Here is a 19,294-nt window from a genome sequence, read left to right as displayed (position 1 = left end):
GCATCTTATCTATTAATCAATATCGCTTTTAGCTAATAGACATACTTTTGATTACTAAACCTCTATCCTAGCTTCTCTGCAGAGTCCCTGAGAATAGGTCATCCCTTTAAGTTTCTATAAATGGGAGTTCTCTGAAAGCAGAAGAAACCTTAATTCTGTAAGCTCTATTCTCAATGCTAAATCAAGTTCAAGTTATTTGCACTGGTATCCAAGTTAAGTAGGACCTTTTTGGTGTAAACAAACTAGGGGGTGAACTGGTTTTTGTTGTTCAGTTGTGTCTGACTTTTCATGACTCCATTTGGAGTTATCTTTTTGTTGTTGTTCAATTCAATTTAATTCAACTCAATCTTGCAGACATTTTTTAAGTACTCATCCTGTGGAAAAGCATTATGGCAGGCTATGGATGAGAAGGCACAACCCTTGCCATTTCCTACTGAGGTTCCAAAATTCTATGTTTTGTTTTGTTTTTTGACATTTTGGAAATTTTTATTTAATTACATTTAGAATATTTTTTCCACGGTTACAAGAGTCATGTTCTTTCCTTCCCTTCCCATAGCTGATGTACAATTCCACTGGGTTTTACATGTGTCATTGATCAAGACCTATTTCCATATTATTGATATTTGTACCAGGATGATCATTCAGAGTTTACGTCCCCAATCATATCCACATCAACCCATGTGATCAAGCAGTTGTTTTTCTTCTGTGTTTCTATTCCCACAGTTCTTCCTCTGAATGTGGATAGTGTTCTTTCTCATACATCCCTCAGAATTGTCCTGGATCACTGCACTGCCACTAATGGAAAAGTCCATTACATTCAATTGTACCACAGTGTCTTGTATAATGTTCTCCTTTCACTCTGCATCAATTCCTGGAGGTTGTTCCAGTCCCCATGGAATTCCTCCACTTTATCATTCCTTTGAGCACAATAGTTTTCCATCACCAACATATACCACAATTTGTTCAGCCATTCCCCAATTGAAGGGCATCCCCTCATTTTCCAATTTTTGGCCACCACAAAAAGCGCAGCTATAAATATTTTGTACAAGTCTTTTTCCTTATTATATCTTTAGGGTATAAACCCAGCAGTGCTATGACTGGATAAAAAGGCAGGCAGTCTTTTAGCACCCTTTGGGCATAGTTCCAAATTGCTGTCCGGAGTGGTTGGATCAATTTACAACTCCACCAGCAATGCATTAATGCCCCAATATTGCCACATCCATTTGGAATTATCTTGGCAAATATAGTGGAGTGCTTTGCCATTTCCTTCTCCAGCTTATTTAATAGATGAAGAAACTGAGGCAAACAAAATTAAATGATTTTCCCAAGGTCATACAGCTAGTAAGTTATGAAGCCACATTTCTCAGGTCTTCTTGATTCCAGGTCCAGCATTCTATCCATCATGTTGCCTGGCTGCCTAGGTGAACTAACAATCCTTCAAAAAGAGTAGGACCTCATTTTACTCCACCAATATGTTCCAAGAACCTTTGTGTACATTGGAAATTGTACATAATAGAGAAATCCATTATTTAATAAGCATTTCTTATATGAACATACCTAGGCACTTTACGACTTTTCTTAGGCTTATAAGAGCTACCAACATTGGTACTCTTATACATTGGGGTCATTATTAATGACTAAATAGCATTAAGAAAACAAAGAGAAGCACTGCTGTGACATGGACACAACTTGTTACAAGTAAGAATCCTGGACACACTGATTGGGAAATTAATATTTGGTGAAAAATAATGTTCATATTGATGTTTCTCAGAGTGAGAATGATCATGACTGAATAAACTGCTTCTTGATTTTATGCAGCTTGGAAAAACAGTGAATTAGGTCATAATTAAAAATTTTTATTTTGTGTATTTTTCTGCCTTTTTTTAAAATTGCCAATCATGTATACCTGCATTCACATGTGTTAAGTTTGTGTAAGTAAGATCCTAGTATATTTGGTTGTTGTATGAAAAATACAATTATTTTCTCCCTATAGGGCAGAATTAAGACCTGGTGTAAGTCTTAAAATGGCCTAACAATAAAGTGGGCTACCTTTGACTTAGTGAGCTAAGTACTTCTGTATCAACTGCATGACCATAGGAGGGATCTTATTAGGGAAGATACTTGAATGACTGACTTTCAAGGTTCCTTTTCCTTTAAGGTTATGTGAAAAAAAAAATCAGGTGGTAGGCTTGGAAACACTTTTGAATAGTTTTGCCTTAAAAATGTCTGTATCACATAAAACTCAATGGAATTGCTTGTCAGCTATGGGAGAGGGGAGGGAGACAACACGAATCATGTAACCTTGGAAAACTAGATTTGCAGATTTGTTACTGGAATAAAATAAAGAAAAAAAAATTAAAAATCTATGTCATATTGGTTCCTCCAATCTAGTATTTCTGACCAAGAGATGCTTTGTAGTAAAACATGGTAGCTCTTTTCAGCTATTTAATTTTTGAAAGGATATCTCAGTCCTCAGTGGGTTTTGAGGAAGATTTTCAAAAAATCCATTTTCCATAGCATAAGTTTTCTATTTTGGTTATGGACTATACTATGTATACTGAATATACAATGTAAAACAGCCAACTCACTATAATTTTTATACTGCATTTCTAGTGGTAAAAAAGCATTGTGACCTTGTTTTAGTGTAAGTATGTATTTTCCTAACAGAGATCAATGAGCTTCATGAAACCACTCAGGAACCTCAGGTAAAAATGGTTATTCAGCCACTGCCAAAGATAAGCCTCTTATCCTTATTTTAGAGGGAGCTAAAATTCGGAGATTATTAGGAAGTACCAAGGAAATACTGAGAATGAGGAATGTTTAATTCATCAGGGTAGAACAGACTTGGGAAGAATTAGGACTGAAGCATTATGCTACTGTATGATAATGGCTGATCTGTTATTACACTTAAGAGGAATTTCAGTTAAGTTTCTGACCCTTTCTTGGATTCTGGATGTGTAGGGATATAGACCTAACCAAATTGTTTCCCTTCTAAACCTTTTTAATCTGGCTTTCATAGATTCTCTACCAGCAAAGAATTATAGAAACAGAGTTGAGTAAGATCTGGAGTGTAGGCCAAGCTGCCCCTATCACAGAACTATATAGCTTGAGAACTGCATAAAACTTAAAAAACTAAATGTTTAGCCCAGACTGGTAGGTTTCCCATAAATAGGGACACCTACTACCTCCTTTGCTAAAAGAAACCTATCATATTGTTTTTGTAGACTACAACCTTTTCAGGTTAGTCACTGCTTCATTTTCATTCATATAACTTTTCTAGAGAAAGTAACTTTTTTACAGTTGGTTTTTTCCCCCATGTCTTTTCTAGAATTAACTTAACTTTAGTCAGCAACCCCAGATAGCATTCTTTTGAGAATATGGTTCTATTTTCATGCCACCATCATAAAGGAAGGCCATTTCATTTAGTCACAATGAAGATAAGAATATTAATGGCTCTTATAGGATTCCTCTGACTATGTAGGACTATTGTTCTTACAACAGTAGAAAAATTAGAAAACATATATGCATTTTCTGGGATTCCCAGATGCCCTCAAATTTCTTACATCCCAGGTTGATGGGTAACCAATGGAGACATTTTAAAATTTCTGAAGGCAAAAAAAAAAAGAAAAAAATAAGTAAGCATTTGTCCATAAATGCCTACAGCCTTAAAGAAATTGAGATGTAGTATGTACAAGCATTCAGGTATTTCATTCTCTTAAATTAGTGAAATAAGGAATAATACTGGAAAAAGAATGGCAGGGTGTATACTGACAAGTATCAACAAAAAATTTATGGATCCTTTAATAAAGTTGTTAAAAGTTATGTGGCTGACGGAATCAGCATTGAACTAGAGAAATGGATGAAGAAGAAAAGAGAATTCTGTCTTATTAAAAGAAAGGTAAATTATTTTTGGTTCTGAAGCCTCCTAAAACTTTCGGATTTCCAGAGGCAGGGTATGGAAACAGTTTCATCTTCAGAATTTTTCATCTTTCTGAAAGTGACAACTGACCTCATATGCTGAACCTATCCAAACTTCCTGCATCTTGATGTTTGGTGGACTCAGCAATGAAGCATGGGTAGCAATCATAGGATATGATGTGGGTTAGGAAGCCTCTCTATATAGACCAGGGGATTCAGAGGCCTGTCCTTATACCAAGTCAATTCTTAAAGACACTACTCTTTATTTATTGCTCAGGACACATGCCAGAAAACTCTTTACCACAGCTTAAGAAACATTCCCTTTGTCTCTCCTATATAACCCAGTTACATTCTCTTAGATACAACACTAGGTTTCAAACCCAAAACTGTAATTCTTCAACACTATGGAAGCACTGCTGTAATATAGAACAATTATTTTTGTATTTTCTCCACCCCCTACTTATAGTGCATAGTGCAAAGCTTTATATGTAGTAGGCACTTACTATGATGGCTACTGACTTGAATTAAATACGTTATCATTATACATAGCCATACCTCATTAGATAAACAGCAAGTTAGCAAATGGTGTTTGTAGGTGTTTAGAGACAACCAGTCTCTGGTACTGATCTTTGCTTTTGCCCTTTCCTGGAAGAAACACTAAGAGACATGGTCTCTCTTCTTTTATGTCCTCAAATTGCACACTCACTATGGGGCCACAGTTCTGTTCTGTAGCTGGGCTATACAACTGTCACTGTCACCACTGATGGTGAAGATGCCACTCCTCTCTCCAGATAGGGAGGGGCTCAGGAACAGGACTGCCCTCTTCCTATTTCTGAGGTGTAGAAGCTAAGGCACAGTCACATAGGAGCCATACAGTGAGATGATGACTGAACCAGTAAAGAACTATGGTTTCTATTGGCTTTGGAAACTTGTTTTCAGCTTCAACACAGTCTGAAAGAGAATTCTGAAGAATATTCTCTAAGATAAGTGTACAGTTTAATAAAACAGAAATATTATTTCTGTTGGGTTGAACAGTTGAGCTTGAACCTCAACTACTATAGTCTTTTTCAGGTGTGGTACAGAATTAAATATAATAGAAGCTTTTGGGGTTGATTGCCTGATATTTGAAACTTGAAGATTTTACTGATACTTCTTCAACATATGGTGCCAGTCTAGTGTTTCTCTCCAACATGAGTTCTCCGGTGTGCACTAAAGTGTGAGCTGTTATTAAACCTTCTCCCACATTCATTACATTCATAGGGTTTTTCTCCTGTGTGTATTCTCTGGTGTATAATAAGGCTTGAACTCTGATTGAAGCTTTTCCCACACTCACCACACTTATAAGGTCTTTCTCCTGTATGAATTCGTCGATGTGTAATGAGATTTGAGCGATCGCTGAAACTTTTCCCACATTCAAGACATTCATAGGGTTTTTCTCCTGTATGTATTCTCTGATGGCTAGTGAGAGTAGAACTTTTACTGAATCTTTTCCCACATTCAGGACACTGGTAGGGTTTTTCACCTGTATGAGTCCGCCAGTGAGCATTGAAATGTGAGCTATTGGTAAAACTTTTTCCACATTCACTGCATTTATGAGGTTTCTCTCCTGTGTGAATTCTCTGATGCATAATAAGGCTTGAGCTCTGATTGAAGCTTTTCCAGCACTCACTACATTTATAGGGTTTTTCTCCTGTATGAATTCTTTGGTGGGCTGTAAGGTTAGAGTGATCACTGAAGCCTTTTCCACATTCAGGACATTTGTAAGGCTTCTCTCCTGTGTGGATTCTCTGGTGGCAAATGAGATGTGAACTTCGACTAAAGGTCTTGCCACACTCCTCACAATCATGTAATTTCTTCTCCCCAATGTGAGCTAATCGATGTACAGCAAGGTGTGAGCTCTGGCTGAAGTTTTTTCCACATTCAGAACATGTGTTTGGGTTTTCTCCTATGTAGGTTCCTTGAAGTCCTATAAAATTGCCTAAATTTCTTTCCTGAGGAGATGGTGGTCCTTGTTCTTCTCCTGGAAGCATTTCCCATTGCCTTTCAGTTCTGTATTCACCTTCTTGGGCTTTCTTCCAATTAAGATAATGAGAAGCATTTCCTTTGGAGCTCCCTAGTGATGTTGCATGTAGTTCTACTCCCTCAGAAATTTCCTGGCTTGGATTCTTCTCATGCTTACCAGTCATTTCAAAATCTGAAAAGAAAAAAAAAGAGTAGAAAATAGATGTTATCGATCTCCCAAACCAAGAGGAATAAATGCAGTCTAAGGATGAATCATGTAGCATTCGAAATGCTGAGGTTTTTTTAATGAGTCCAATGAGTGCTCAATGATAAGTATATTACAAATTCAGCACAGGTGTATATATATCCATTGTCCTAAGTACAAGCCTCAAGAATAGTGGAGTAGGTCTTCTTGGGCAACTACTTTCTCCTATAGTATCCTTCTTCTCTGTGACACTTTGGCACTGGTCAAGAAAAGCAAGTATGGCTATTGCCTGCGTATAAAATAACTCTCCTTTTGAATTCCCCTCTCCCAACATGTTTTAACTCTTTTGTTTTCACAACCACAGGTTTGACTGTTTCTGTGTTCTTACCTGTATGGGAAGTTCTCTGAATTTCCTTGAAATCATGAAAATTGACATTCTGCAGCTCTTCTCCCACTTCTGGCTTGGGGTTTGAATCTGGCTTGTGAATTGGAAGTTCTGTTCAAGAGAAAGCAGATGAATCCCATGACATTTGTCTAGTATTAGTTCTGAGGCTATGGCTTTTTTTATAATTTTAAATTTATTTTTAAACCCTTACCTTCCACCTTAGAATTAATACTATGTATTAATTCTAAGGTGGAAGAGTGGTAAGGGCTAAGCAATGGGGGTTAAGTGACTTGCCCAGGGTCACACAGCTAGGAAGTGTCTGAGATCAGATTTGAACCTAGGACCTCACGTCTCTAGGCCTGGCTCTCAATTCACTGAGCCACTGAGCCACTCAGCTGCTCCCTTGAGGTTATATCTTGATAGAAGGTATAAAAAAAAGACTAATAGAAGGTATGCAAAAACATAAGGAAAATATCTAGGGAAACTTAAGAAAGTTTGGTATGTAGATATAAAGTTCATAAGCTCTATGGTTAGAAACATAGTAAAAATTTGCCTTCTAAAAGCAAATGGACATATGGGCATAGTTTAGAATTTAGGAGATAGAAGAAAATTAGTACCTATACCAGTGCTTGTCAGGTATTTTAGAAACAAGGAACTGTGAAATTTCTACCTTTGCTCAATAAAGCGATTCTCTTAACCCATTCCCCTTTGCTTCTGTAGTTTTTACTTCTATCAGCAGAAAGCATGATAACATGCTCTTGAGTTGAGAAAACCAAATCTTGTCTGTCCTCAGTATCACACTGTTTTGAGCCTTAGTACCCAGGAGTCTTTGCGATTCATCCAGGATAGCTCCTAAGTCAATAGAAAGATTTGTATATGGAACATTTTGATGATGAGAGGTCAACAGCTTATAACCACTACAACAAACGACAGCATGGAGAGACCTCTTTGTGGGCGCACACACACACTGGTGCCCACCAGAGTTAGTTACTAGAAAGGCAGAGGGACTTGGGCAGAGGTGCACCCTTCCCCCTCTCCATGCGTGCCTCTCATTACCCACCCTTCTGCCCAGCAGCCCAGTGGAAGAGCTTACATAGTACAGTACCATGATTGGAGTGCTGGGGCCACTCCCCTCTTTTTCTCTATCTCATCTGGGATAAAGTGGAGTGATGGTGCATGGGATTTGGTCTCTGGGAGGGCAGGGGCATAGCACACAGCCTCCAAAAGGTTCACCATCACTGTCTTATAATAAAGACAACTGTACAAAAAAAAAAGTGACTAATTTCCCACTCAGTAAGCAGATAGTGTTCTTGACATACAATATCAGAGCCAGAATTACAACTGAGGCATTCCTAATGCCTAGATTGTGACTCTCTGCAATAAGATCTCCATTAGGAAGTGGATATAGGGTCCGATAGAAAAAATTGCTTACCACTGGAATTCTGAAAGACAGCCTCTAACTTAAAGTTTTTGACCTCTTTTGGAGGTTCCTCCACTTCCACATGGTTGCCAACTTCTGTCACTGTCTCTGGGTTCTCCCAGTTAGTGTTCTCTTTGGACTCAACTTTCCCCTTTAGGAGACCCCCTGCCATTTCTAGGACATCAAGTGGTGTAATGGCTGTCCATGGACTCATCAAGGCATCCATCTCCTCATAGAAGGGGCAGGTCTCTGGGGTGTGGCCACTTCTTGCTTTTCGGTAGTGTGTCTGAAGGTTTTTGAATCTGTAACGACATTGTTCCAGAGTCCGGAGGAAGCCACATTCACGAAGTCGCTCAGCTACAATCCTATACACTTGACGGTTCCGATGACAGGTCCGAAGTTTTTCATAAATACGAGGTTCACCGAGAATCCCCAGAAAAATCTTGGTTTCTTCATAACCCCAGTGTACTCCTAGAGAAAAGTTGAGACCTATCAAACAAGGTCTGTAATATTGTGTGGTCTGTTAGATGAAGAAGTTTTCAGAACATACCTCCCCCAACACCAATTCCTCCCTAATCAATAAAATTGTAGTTGTTTTCCTGAGATTACTTTTGTTAGTCTATCTAAAAACACAAATTTGTTTTTACTTACATAAATTATTCTGATGTAATGGGTATTCTGATTAGTCCTATGAAGGAGGGCTCTTGTATATATGTATAATCTTGGTCCAGGTGCCTTTCAACTACCTACTATTATAATGCCCTGATTCTATAGCACTTTTGAAATAAGAGATTAGAATGAGAATATATCACCAATTCCATGAAAACCTAGGAATTCCTAACTTCTGTTCTCAATATAATCTTACCTGTGGCACTCCGAAACAGGGTTTGGGTACCAGGGCTTTCAGATGGTTCATCATTGCCCAATTCCTCACCGTCAGAATCCTCTGAAACAGCTCCTGAATGCAGTTCTTCCAAAGATGCTGCTGGATGGCTCAGATCCAGTTGCCTGGACCCACCCTCTAGCACAACCCCTGCCATTGCTATATCTTCATGTTCCCAATTATCCCTCTCCAGTTCTTCACTTTCAATATCATGGTCTCCCTGCCCAAGATCCCCTTCCACCTCTGGAGCAGTGACAGCAACACGAGGGCTCATTAGAGCATCCATTTCCTCATAGAAGGGGCAGGTTCCTGGGGTGTGGGTGCTTCTTGCTTTACGGTAGTTTGTTTGAAGGTTTTTAAATCTATATCGACATTGTTCCAGAGTACGGAGGAAGCCTCGCTCACGTAGTCGCTCAGCTACAATCCGGTATACCTGACGGTTCCTGTGACAAGTTCGGAGTTTTTCATAAATCCAAGACTCACTGAGAATCCCTAGGAAAATTTTGGTTTCCTCATAGCCCCAGTGTACACCAGCCACCTTTTCATCATCCAAACCCTGACGCTCCAGCTCTTCCCAGTGTTTGACTTTTTTCATCACTGGTGCCTGACCAATTTTTGTTCGTTCTCCAACCATTCGAGAATCTCTTGAATTTTCCTTCTCTTTACAGCCTTGAAGATCTAGGTTCTGCAGTTTCTCCCCTTGCTCTATTTGGGAGATCATGCTGGTTCTGGGAATTGGAAACCCTGTTTACAAGGAAGCAAACAGAGAATACAGTGGTTTGTGCTAACCAAGAGCTTATGGGATTTTAAATTTTCCTTTGTACCAAGATGAGAGGAGGGAAAGGTTGACTCTTTGTTATTTGTGGCTTAAAGAAAACACTATCATAAGTTCTAAGGAGATGAGCCCTACTGAAGCACAGTAACTTACAAGTCTAACAGGGAAGAGTGTTCTTACTCTGTGAGACACCATTCTCATTCTCCTGAGTTTGATCTTGGCAGAAGTCCTGTGGAGCTGAATCCAACTGCCCTTGAGCCTCCTGAGAGAAGTATATGGCCACATCTCCAAAAGTTACCAGGTCCTGAAATAACAAAAAAATTGTCCCACTCTGAAATGACTGATTTTAGAAAACATACAATTGCCCTGTTCAGAAGCAAAAAAATTCATTTCTAATTCTGAGTGTGACAAACCTGTTGGGTGAAAGAAACACAAGGAATGAAGAAGCATATAGTTATTTAATGCAATCATGCAAATGTATACAAGCCCAGGACTTAAGCAGTCAGTGTGGTGAAATAAGAATTTTCATAAAAAGCAAGAACATGTTCTTTAGCCTTGATCCTGATTTTTAGGATACCAATACTTATGTGATAAAGTTCAGGAATTTAAAAACCTATTTTCTCGGACAACTGGATTTATCTGCTGGATATGGATGGGGTGGGACTGGGGGAGGTGGGATGGAGGGAAACTGGAGCAATATTCCTCATGGTTTAAACAGTTCTAGGTAGAGGGAATGGTATATGACCATATTCAAATAGCAGTGATAGGACAAAGAGGAAAGAACTGCTCACCTGGGACTTGCCCACCATCTCTTGGTTACCACTACTTGCCTCCACAGGAAGATCAAGGACCTGAGAAGCAGACAGAGCTAAAGGAAAAAAGAATCATTAGATTCTGTTTCCAGTCCCTTTTTTATGGTAACACTCCCAGATGAGTTTAAAAAGGAGATAAACTGGTTCTGTTATTGCCTTTTTGTTAAAGGGTTAAAAAGTGAAATGAGATATAGTATGGATTTTGCCCTTTCATTTCCAACCATATTTTTTTCTAGCTCTGTGACCACTGGGTCACTTGAATAGTTTTGTAACCCAGGACTGAGAATTATAGCATTCAAGAGTCCAAGCTTATCCTGTGGCTCTACCACTAACCAGGCTTGGGTTCCTTGCCCACCCTCATATACTGGGACTATAGTACCTTTACCACCCTTCCCCTTCCAACTCCCAATTCCCTCTCCCAATCCAGGATCTATACAACAGCTTCACAAGATTGAAAAATAGCTTTTTCTCTTTAACCAGCTGTAGAAGTCTCCAAAATTATTTTCTATGCTAGTTTCCAAATGACAGGAAAATGTTCCCATATGATTTTTGCTCTCAAGGGTGTCCAGATTCTCACAACTCCATAAACCTCCAGAAAGTGTTCCCTCTTTCCTTCTAGTTACTTACCACTCTCCTGAAGGGAATGGGGCTCTATCTTAGGATCACAGCTCAGCTCTTTCTCTGGTTCTAGGTGTAATCTCTCTGCGTTCTCCTGGAATGTACATTTGGATTTTGTCTGTGTTTGCTTCAGGTGGATACTTAGTGAATTGGGTACTGATTCTGTAGTTGTTACCATCTCTGTGAGTACTTCCTGCCCTTTCATAACGACTGGGACCTAGGAAAAGCCCACAATTCCTGTCACTGCAAAGCCTGCTAAAAGTGGGCAGAATCTTATAAGTTAAAATATAACCATCCAAACTATTCTAGGTTGGATCCCCTAAGACAAAAAGAGAAAACCAGGCTTGTTCCAATTCCTTAAATTTTCAGTGAATAATAGAGATGTTCAATAGCAGCTCTAAGAACTTCTGCTCCAATCAGACTCAGCACTAAGGTGCCATTCAAATTATCTAACCCATCCTTCTGACATCACTTCCCCTTGTCCTGAGACACTGACCATTCCTACTAAGCACCCCTTAAATAGTCATACCAATAATAGTAAAATGATTTGCAGGAATACCAGTGGGACTCAGTGTTTTCACTGTATTTAGGTATTATTATCCTCATTTTATAGATGGGGAAACTGACACAGAGAGAGATTAAGTGACTTGCCCAGGGCCATAGCTAGTTAAGTGTCTGAGGCAGGATAGAACTCAGGTCTTCCTGAGACCAGGTCCAGCACTCTATCTGCTAAGTTGCCTAGCTGCTCTTTAAGCCTTTTTCTTCAGGCTAACTATGGTAGAAATTGTCATTTATGTTGTTATCTCTAAGAAATAGACTCCTTGCTATTTACCAATTCAATATATTATTTGGGAATGTGCAAACCTTCCATAAAATCCTACTGTGATGTTTCGTGGTGCCAAGGAAGTTACTCTGAGTTCCTAAAGATCATGGAAATGAAGAATAAGCCCTGGCAGAGTCATTTATTAGATTGGAAAAGCCTGACAGATAAATCCTGCAATAGGCCATCATCTATTTTCCCAGGCTGAAATTAGCTAAGTGTATAGAAGTTTATTGCTAATAGGCTGACCATTTGGTAATAAATTCTTTTTTCCATGACCACCTATGAAACAAAGAAACATAAAAGAGCCCTGCCACTGTTTGGTGCCCTCCTTCAGCAGTGATGAGAGCAAAGTGATATACAAAGGAGCAGGGAGGGAATACTAAGAAGCACAGTTTTTAGATTTTAAACATTTAACTATTGATACTCTAAATGTGAAATCTTTTTTTGTCCAGTGACCAGTGAATGGTCATATTCCTGGAGAAAGTAGATTATGCCAATCTTGACATTCCTAAAACTAAGGAAATAAGACAAATGGAAGTTGTAATTGAATGGAAGGATTGTGCATAGATTTTCCTTAGAGAGATAAGTAAAGAAGTTGGCAAAATTGCTTTTATCATGTATCCAAAGGAAACAAGATACATCATTTCAAGGAGCATTTGATCATTCATTTTTGCAGCATTCATAATAAGCATTTACAAAAAGATCAACATGATAATAATTGCAGCTTATGTCCTAACATCTGTTGCAAAGGATAAGGAGGAAGAGGAAAGGTAAATTTGTTCAGACACTGATTATTGATATTCAGTGAAGCATAAAGTTAGATGCATATTTGCCTAATGTATTGCCATCCTCATGTAGGATGTCTAGTACAGACTCCAAATGAAAGAAGGATTCCCTACAGATAATGAAGTCCGCCAGGTGTTCTCATTTGTGGATGATTATATAAAACCTAGGAACATTGCAAAAGTCTTCTAAAACAAGATCCATAATTACTCAAAAGAGTTTGGTCTAACACAAGAAAAACCAAATGGATGAAGAATGCCTATTGTCCAGACGATAACATATAATCAAATTGAAAACAATAGATGTGCTCCATCAGTACCATACATCTTAAGAAACACGAAAAATGGACAAAGAACTTGTCCCAGAATTGAACAGGAAGAGGAAGAATAATCTAGATTGCAAATAGGAAACAGGGCAATGCTTTTAATGACTCATGCTCCTCCCTGAAAAAAAGACTTCTGGTGTTATATGAGTTGTTGTATGAGTTATGGAATACCAGTCTCCAAAGAATGAAAGTTGCAAGACACCTAAAGAGCCATGAAGAGACCTGGTAGCATTCTGCAATGTATTGCCAGTGAAAAATTGCCCAAAAGAAGTAAGAAAAAGATTTCATAATGAAATGTGTGACTAGGAAAGGAGACAAGCAGGTCATAAGTAAGAACATCGGATAACCAAAGGGCCATTCATCTGCTCTGGTACACCTGCAATATCAAGAGATATAGCAGAAAGTTCTCAGTAGTACTTACTGAGTAGACCCCCTGTGGAAGACATGAACAAGGGTATCACAGAATAGAAGGAAGAGTTAGGTTGTGATCTGTACCACTGAAGGGTGGGCTTACATCAATGAATTCATAGATTCACTGAATTATTTGTAAGACATTTCTAGGCACTGATGAAATAAAAATGAAACAACCTCTGCTTCAATGAATATTTTTTATTGGTAACAGTGGGATGTGGGACCTTAGACATCAAGAAAGATGTCAGGAAAATTTTATGTATTCCCTGGTCATATTCTTTGAACACTACAAGAGAAATTGCCAGCCAAGCATCAAAGTTATCCCAGTGAGCATGAAATAGTAATGTGCCATGTTTTACCCATATTGCCTCCAACTGAAGACTGTAGCTCACTAAGCTCTATTTTCATGAAACAAAGGTATCCCCATTCTCACCTTCATCGCTGATCTGCCAGGTTCTCTTTGCATATTTTCCACCAGAGTCACTGCCTCTTCTCCATTCTTTGGATGCTGTTCTCTAACCCAGGTCTGGATTTCTCTAGGCAGAACAGTCAGGAACTGCTCAAGCACCAGCAGCTCCAGAATCTGCTCTTTTGTGCACTTCTCTGGTCGCAACCACTGTCGACAGAGTTCACGGAGTTGGTTCAAAGCTTCACGTGGTCCTGCTGCCTCCTGGTAGTGGAACTGCCAGAACCGCTGACAGGAAGCCTCAGGACTATGGACATTTCTATGAAGGAAAGATTCCTGATGCCAGTGGGAATCATCTTCCAATTTCACTATTAGAAACCCATCTTGTGCTCGAGGAGCCTGAACCTGGGGGTCCAAAACTACAGCCATTGTCCAGTTTAAGAAGAGGCTTTGTTCTTATTGTCCAATCTCTTCCTTTTTTGTCCTGGCAAGCTAACTCTTGCCTCTGGCTAGGCGCCACTGAGACAAACTCTTCCAGAGGGCTCTAGGCACAGAGAGACACAACAATAGCATCAACAGAAGTTACCTGAGAAATATTAATCTATCCCAGATCGCTGGAGAACAGAATATACTCTCTCCTCCTTTCTTCCTCTCCCAGCCCTCTTCAACAGAGAAATACCAGTCTCTACCTTTCCTTCCATTACAACAGTTTAGTCATGTTCATCCAGAATTACAAATTAGAACCCCAAATAACTTTGAGATCATATACAAGACAGCACCATGGAGAGCAGCACCTAACTGAGACGTGGGATTTTAGGAAAGACTAGGCTCTCTAGATCCTAGTTAACTGGTAGGCAGATTATTTGCCCAAGCTTCTCTGTAACCTGTTCTTCTTGGGTCTCGGGCTTTTGTGAATGAGTCAATAAATCATCGATTTGTAGTGTTGAAAAGGATTTTTGGAAACATCGTGGTGTGATAAGAAAGGTTTGTCAGAAGTCGTCAAGTGATTTGCCTAAGGCCCCATAAATAAACCAGGGGCTCTAGGTTTAAACTTGTATTAGGTGATTCAAACTCGAGAGTTCTAACAGAGAAAGGTTTCTTTGGTTAACATGTGCCCAGTCTTTCGCTGGAAGTTCTATGGTGTACATTTGGGACCACTTCTTTCTGAGCCGGCCAGCTAACTGAAGAAGTTTGGAGCCTACGTAAAACATGCCGGGGGCTTACGGACACGCCACGGCCGCAGGGCGAACCACGGGGAAAAGTAGAAAAAGGGGGGGGGGGCGGACCTGGAGGTCTAGAAAGCCGGGAAGCGACGGCCAGGAGGGCTGCTGCCCCCGGGAACCCTCCCTGCCCAGAACCTGCAAGTTTCGGAACTTGCCGCAGGAGAAGCGCACCTCACCCTCCCTCCCCTTGAAGGCCTGAAGGCCCCGGGCAGTGTCCGAGCGGCCCGAGCAGCATCCAGCCCTCACTGACCCGGCCCCCTCCCCATGCTGCTGCCGGAGCCCCGCACCGCTCGGGGAGATCTGCTCACTCCCGAGGGACGCCAGCTCTTCGGGGAGCCCGCGATCCCCTCGGCCTACTCGCCAGCCCCTCACACAGCCTCAGCGTAAGGCTCCGAGCCGACAGAAGGACACAGCCCCCACAACACAGGAAGCGGAAATACGGGCCCTGAAACGAGGGTCCCCGGCGGAATCAAAGCAACTACATCTCCCAAAGGCCTTTGCGTGCACTCTCGCCGCAAGACTAACCAATAGGAAAAGAGTGACTTCAGATGCGCTTTCATCCAGACCTATCATCGGAGGAGAAGGTTCCCTGGGACCTTGCAGGTCGTTTCGCGGCAGGGGCCGTTAGGGTGGTCCCTCGCCCCGCGACTTTTCACTTGACTGGCCCCGCCGGAGTTAAGAGCGGCGGGCCCAGTAGGGGGTGAGGTCGGCCTGGCCTGGCCCGGCCCGGCCCGGCCCTTCAAGTGGAGTCCGGACCTGTCAGCGGTGGCCCGGAGAGCGAGAACCCCGCCCAGTAACGGTTTCATTCATTCGTTAGTTCGACTGGCTGCGGTTCGGCGCCAGCTACGAGCGAGGCCAGCGGGCCTGTCCTCTGCCCTGGCCCGGCAAGAGATGTGTGTATGCTTGCTCTGCCCAGAGGCAGTCGACTGCAGTGGAAAGTGCCCCTGACCTGAAGACGGGACAGCTGCATTCGAATACGGGCTCCGCCACGAACTCGCGGTGTGACCACGGGCAAGTCACTTCACTTCTCTAGCCTCTGTTTCCTCGTCTGTAAAATGAAGGAGTTGGACTACATGATTTCTGAGGTGTTTAATCCTAGGGCTCCAGCTGGAATGATTGAGGAAGTAGGTGCCGCTGCCGCTGCTGCCTCTAGTGAAAGCCTAGCCCTCGCCATGTGTCTCAGACGAAGAGACAGAGAGAGGGGAAAAAAGGAGAGGGGTAGAAGACCTTACAGAAACTGGCAGGTTGGCCAGTGCCAAGAGCGCTAGCCTGGGACCCAGGAAACCTGAACTGTAATCCTGAATGCCATTAACTTGCTGTTACCTTGACTGGATCTTTTCACCTCTTTAAGCTTGTTTCCGCACATGATATGGGTACATTGAGGCCTGTCCGGACCTAGTTCACTGGGCTAGGTAGTGAGTTAATATATGTGAAAGTGATTTGAAAACTGTGAATAATAAGTATTAGAGGACAAGGAGCACTGAACTTTTTTTTTCTTTTCCTCCTTTTCCTGTTGCAAGCCCAGGGCTTCTATTTTGGACCAACAGGTTCCCATCCCTACCATTTCTGTGCACTTAAAGAAGGGGAGTGGTAGAGGATAAGGCTCTCTGCACAGGTGCTAAATGCTTGTGATTATAGTTACTTGTCCTGCACCCTCAGTGATCCTTCTTTACTGGTATGTGAGGGGCTGGCCTTGGTGGTCCCTAAGATTTTCTCTAATTCTGAATCTTGTAATCTTTTGGAGGCTATTTTTATATGAGTGGGCACCGGACTGAACACCAGGTGCAAAGCAACTCAGTGATAGTCAATCAACATTGGAGCCCCTATTAGAGAAATCTGAGCCACACTACATCTTCTGGCTAGCTCATTTTTATCATATTGGAAATTTTGACTAAGATTTTTATATATTGAGAACCTTTAAATGGATGAATGGGATGTCAACTTTGGATTTTAAGGTCTTTGCTATGCAGATCTAACATCTGTAGAACATTTATAATGGAAGAAACCAATGTTTTGTTTTTCCTTCCCCAATAATTCAGCATTTTTCAATTCATGGGCACCTCCTCAGATCTTCTGAATCTTTTAAAGCGTGGGAATTGTGATAGGGAACAAAATCAAACATGGAGACTGTAGACCCACACAAAACTCATATATGCATTTCATCCCATGCCTTCAGGAAAAAGAACAGATTCCATTTCTGGAGTTAATGATGTTTTGAAGTGTAATACCCGAGGACTGAGACATTGGATACCATCTGTATTCCATCCAGATTGGGCTTTTCTGTCATGGAAAAAAGCTGGTTTTACCATGATCTGTGAACTGCAAAATCCTCAACCCAGAGGATGCTTTTCAACAAAACCTTGATAGTTCATCCTTGTAGAACACAACATACCTGTTTACAAGCTGCCAGTTGCCATGGAGACCAGGTCACCCAATGATCACTAACTGCTGAAAAAGGATCAGTTGAAGAAAACACCTAGATAGTCCTTCTGCTCCTTAACTAAAGGTAGCAAAAGCAGTAGGAATCAACTAGGAGGGCAGATTCCACAAAAAGTTTTAATATGGGTTGGGAGGGGTCGTGTGAATGATGACTATTGGAATTCACAAACTCATTAGGACTATAAGGTGATTTGGAAACATAGTGGTATGTAAAATGGTAATGGAAAAACTCAATTTTGTTTAGATTTAATGTCTTTGTTATTAAAGTAGTTGAGCATATATGCAGTTCTTTAAGAGGGAATGTTGAGATGTTCCTCTGTTATAAGAGCAATAGATTCTTTGTCAGAACAATTTTTGGGAAGAACTCTAAGCTGAATATGTGTTAATGAAGATAAAGCACAAGAGTGCAACTAAACATAAGCTATGGAGCATAGTTTTGACAGAATGTGGATAAACTTGTAAAAACCTGTCAAGAAACTAAAATTGACAGATTAAATTAAGTAGACATATGCTTCAGTTAGTACTTCACCCTCTTTAGACTTTCTCACTGATTTAGTAATATAGATAATTTCTTTTAAAATGCAATTGTTTTGTAATTTATTTATAAACATGCAGTGGTTCATTTTTATTGAGAAATCTTTTATGTCCAATTACATGTCAAGTATCCAGGCCACCAAGCCACTACCACCAATAGTTGGCAACATCTTTCACTTGCTAAAATTAACTTGGGGTAATATAAAATGACTAACAAGTAATTAAATACCTTCATTAGGATTTGCCTGAAACCTTAAAAACTAATAAAAATGAGGGCAGACTTTCTTAGGGGTACTTTTATATGGCGCTATTAAGACTATATCACCCTTATATGATTTAGAGCTAAAGGTTAGAGATCATCTAATACAATCCTATCATCTGAGGACTTTGGTTATTTAAATTATGAGGCAGAAGAGAAATGAATGTTAGGTGCTTGTAATGTCAGTTACATTTTAAAACTGATAAATGGTTTATACTGGCCTTTAAGGATATGATAGAACTGTAGGGTGACTGTTTAAAATACACTGTTTCAATATGTGCCTTTATTTGGTTAGTGTATTTAGCTCTGAATACATTCACTAAGGCCAGTTACAAAGAATGCAAAGTTAAAATCAATCATATGAACAAATATTAAGGGCCAGCTCTGTTTTACAAAAGCCAAATAAATCACACACCAAAGAGAGAGGGTATTTAAAAAAAAATCCCAAATCAATTTCCAGGTCATAATTCTAAATTATTGCTGAAAATGAAGCAATGACAAACAAATGAACTATACATTATCTAAGAGAATGAACCCTTTTGAAACATGATCAGACTGCTAAGGAAAGTTGGTGTCCTGTCCTCTGATTTTTTTCCCTTCCTCTCAAAAGCTATTAAGAGAAAAATCAATCAACAAATATTTATTGATCGCTTATTTTGTGCAAGGCACTACATAGGGTTCTGGCTATCAGTGAACATATTCATACTTTTGCTCTAACTGGCCAGGTAGCTCCATGGGTTGGGGCTATTCAGACCTGGTGGCAAATCCTATATACAAGACGGGTCCCAAACCTTTCTGTGAACTGGAGCTCTTTCATTTTTTCTGAAGCATTAATGATATTTTGGTAGGGGAAGAGGGACAGGAAAGAAGGTGGTAGAATAGTAGTAGTCACTAAATGTGGGAGTGGAGTGGAGTGAAGTAGTTTGATAATCAAATCCCTGAATAAGGAAGGAGATAAATACTAGCTCTCTTCTTCACCCTACCAGGATTCCTGGCAAACCATCACAGGTTGGAAGGTTGTGAGTGGCAGCAGTGACAACTGGCTTAGTTTTATTAGATAGGCTTTCATAATCC

General features: G+C 40.4%; 1 protein-coding gene across 4 annotated transcripts; it reads right to left on the bottom strand.

The window, feature by feature from the left end:
• Positions 1–1,510: 1,510 nt before the first annotated feature.
• On the bottom strand, positions 1,511–15,527 carry LOC103094714 (zinc finger and SCAN domain-containing protein 29-like). 4 transcript variants are annotated; one of them, XM_007479213.3, is made up of 9 exons: positions 15,276–15,527; positions 13,793–14,309; positions 11,027–11,234; positions 10,379–10,455; positions 9,768–9,891; positions 8,795–9,556; positions 7,942–8,400; positions 6,513–6,620; positions 1,511–6,112 (listed from the first exon to the last, which is right to left on the bottom strand). In XM_007479213.3, exons 2-9 carry the CDS (start codon positions 14,192–14,194, stop codon positions 5,091–5,093), a joined length of 3,162 nt encoding a protein of 1,053 aa, XP_007479275.2. In that variant the 5' UTR covers positions 14,195–14,309; positions 15,276–15,527; the 3' UTR covers positions 1,511–5,090. The 4 variants fall into 4 exon arrangements, with proteins under 4 accessions (XP_007479275.2, XP_007479276.2, XP_056661481.1 ...); XM_007479214.3 differs by having other exon boundaries at positions 15,297–15,527; XM_056805503.1 differs by having other exon boundaries at positions 11,027–11,111; positions 13,793–15,527.
• Between the last annotated feature and the right edge of the window lie 3,767 nt (positions 15,528–19,294).

The sequence above is a fragment of the Monodelphis domestica genome, chromosome 1, assembly GCF_027887165.1.
Source record: "Monodelphis domestica isolate mMonDom1 chromosome 1, mMonDom1.pri, whole genome shotgun sequence".
In the NCBI taxonomy this organism is placed as follows: Eukaryota; Metazoa; Chordata; class Mammalia; order Didelphimorphia; family Didelphidae; genus Monodelphis; species Monodelphis domestica.
The sequence above is the reverse complement of the archived record's forward strand: the minus strand, read 5'-3'. Positions and strand labels throughout refer to the sequence as shown.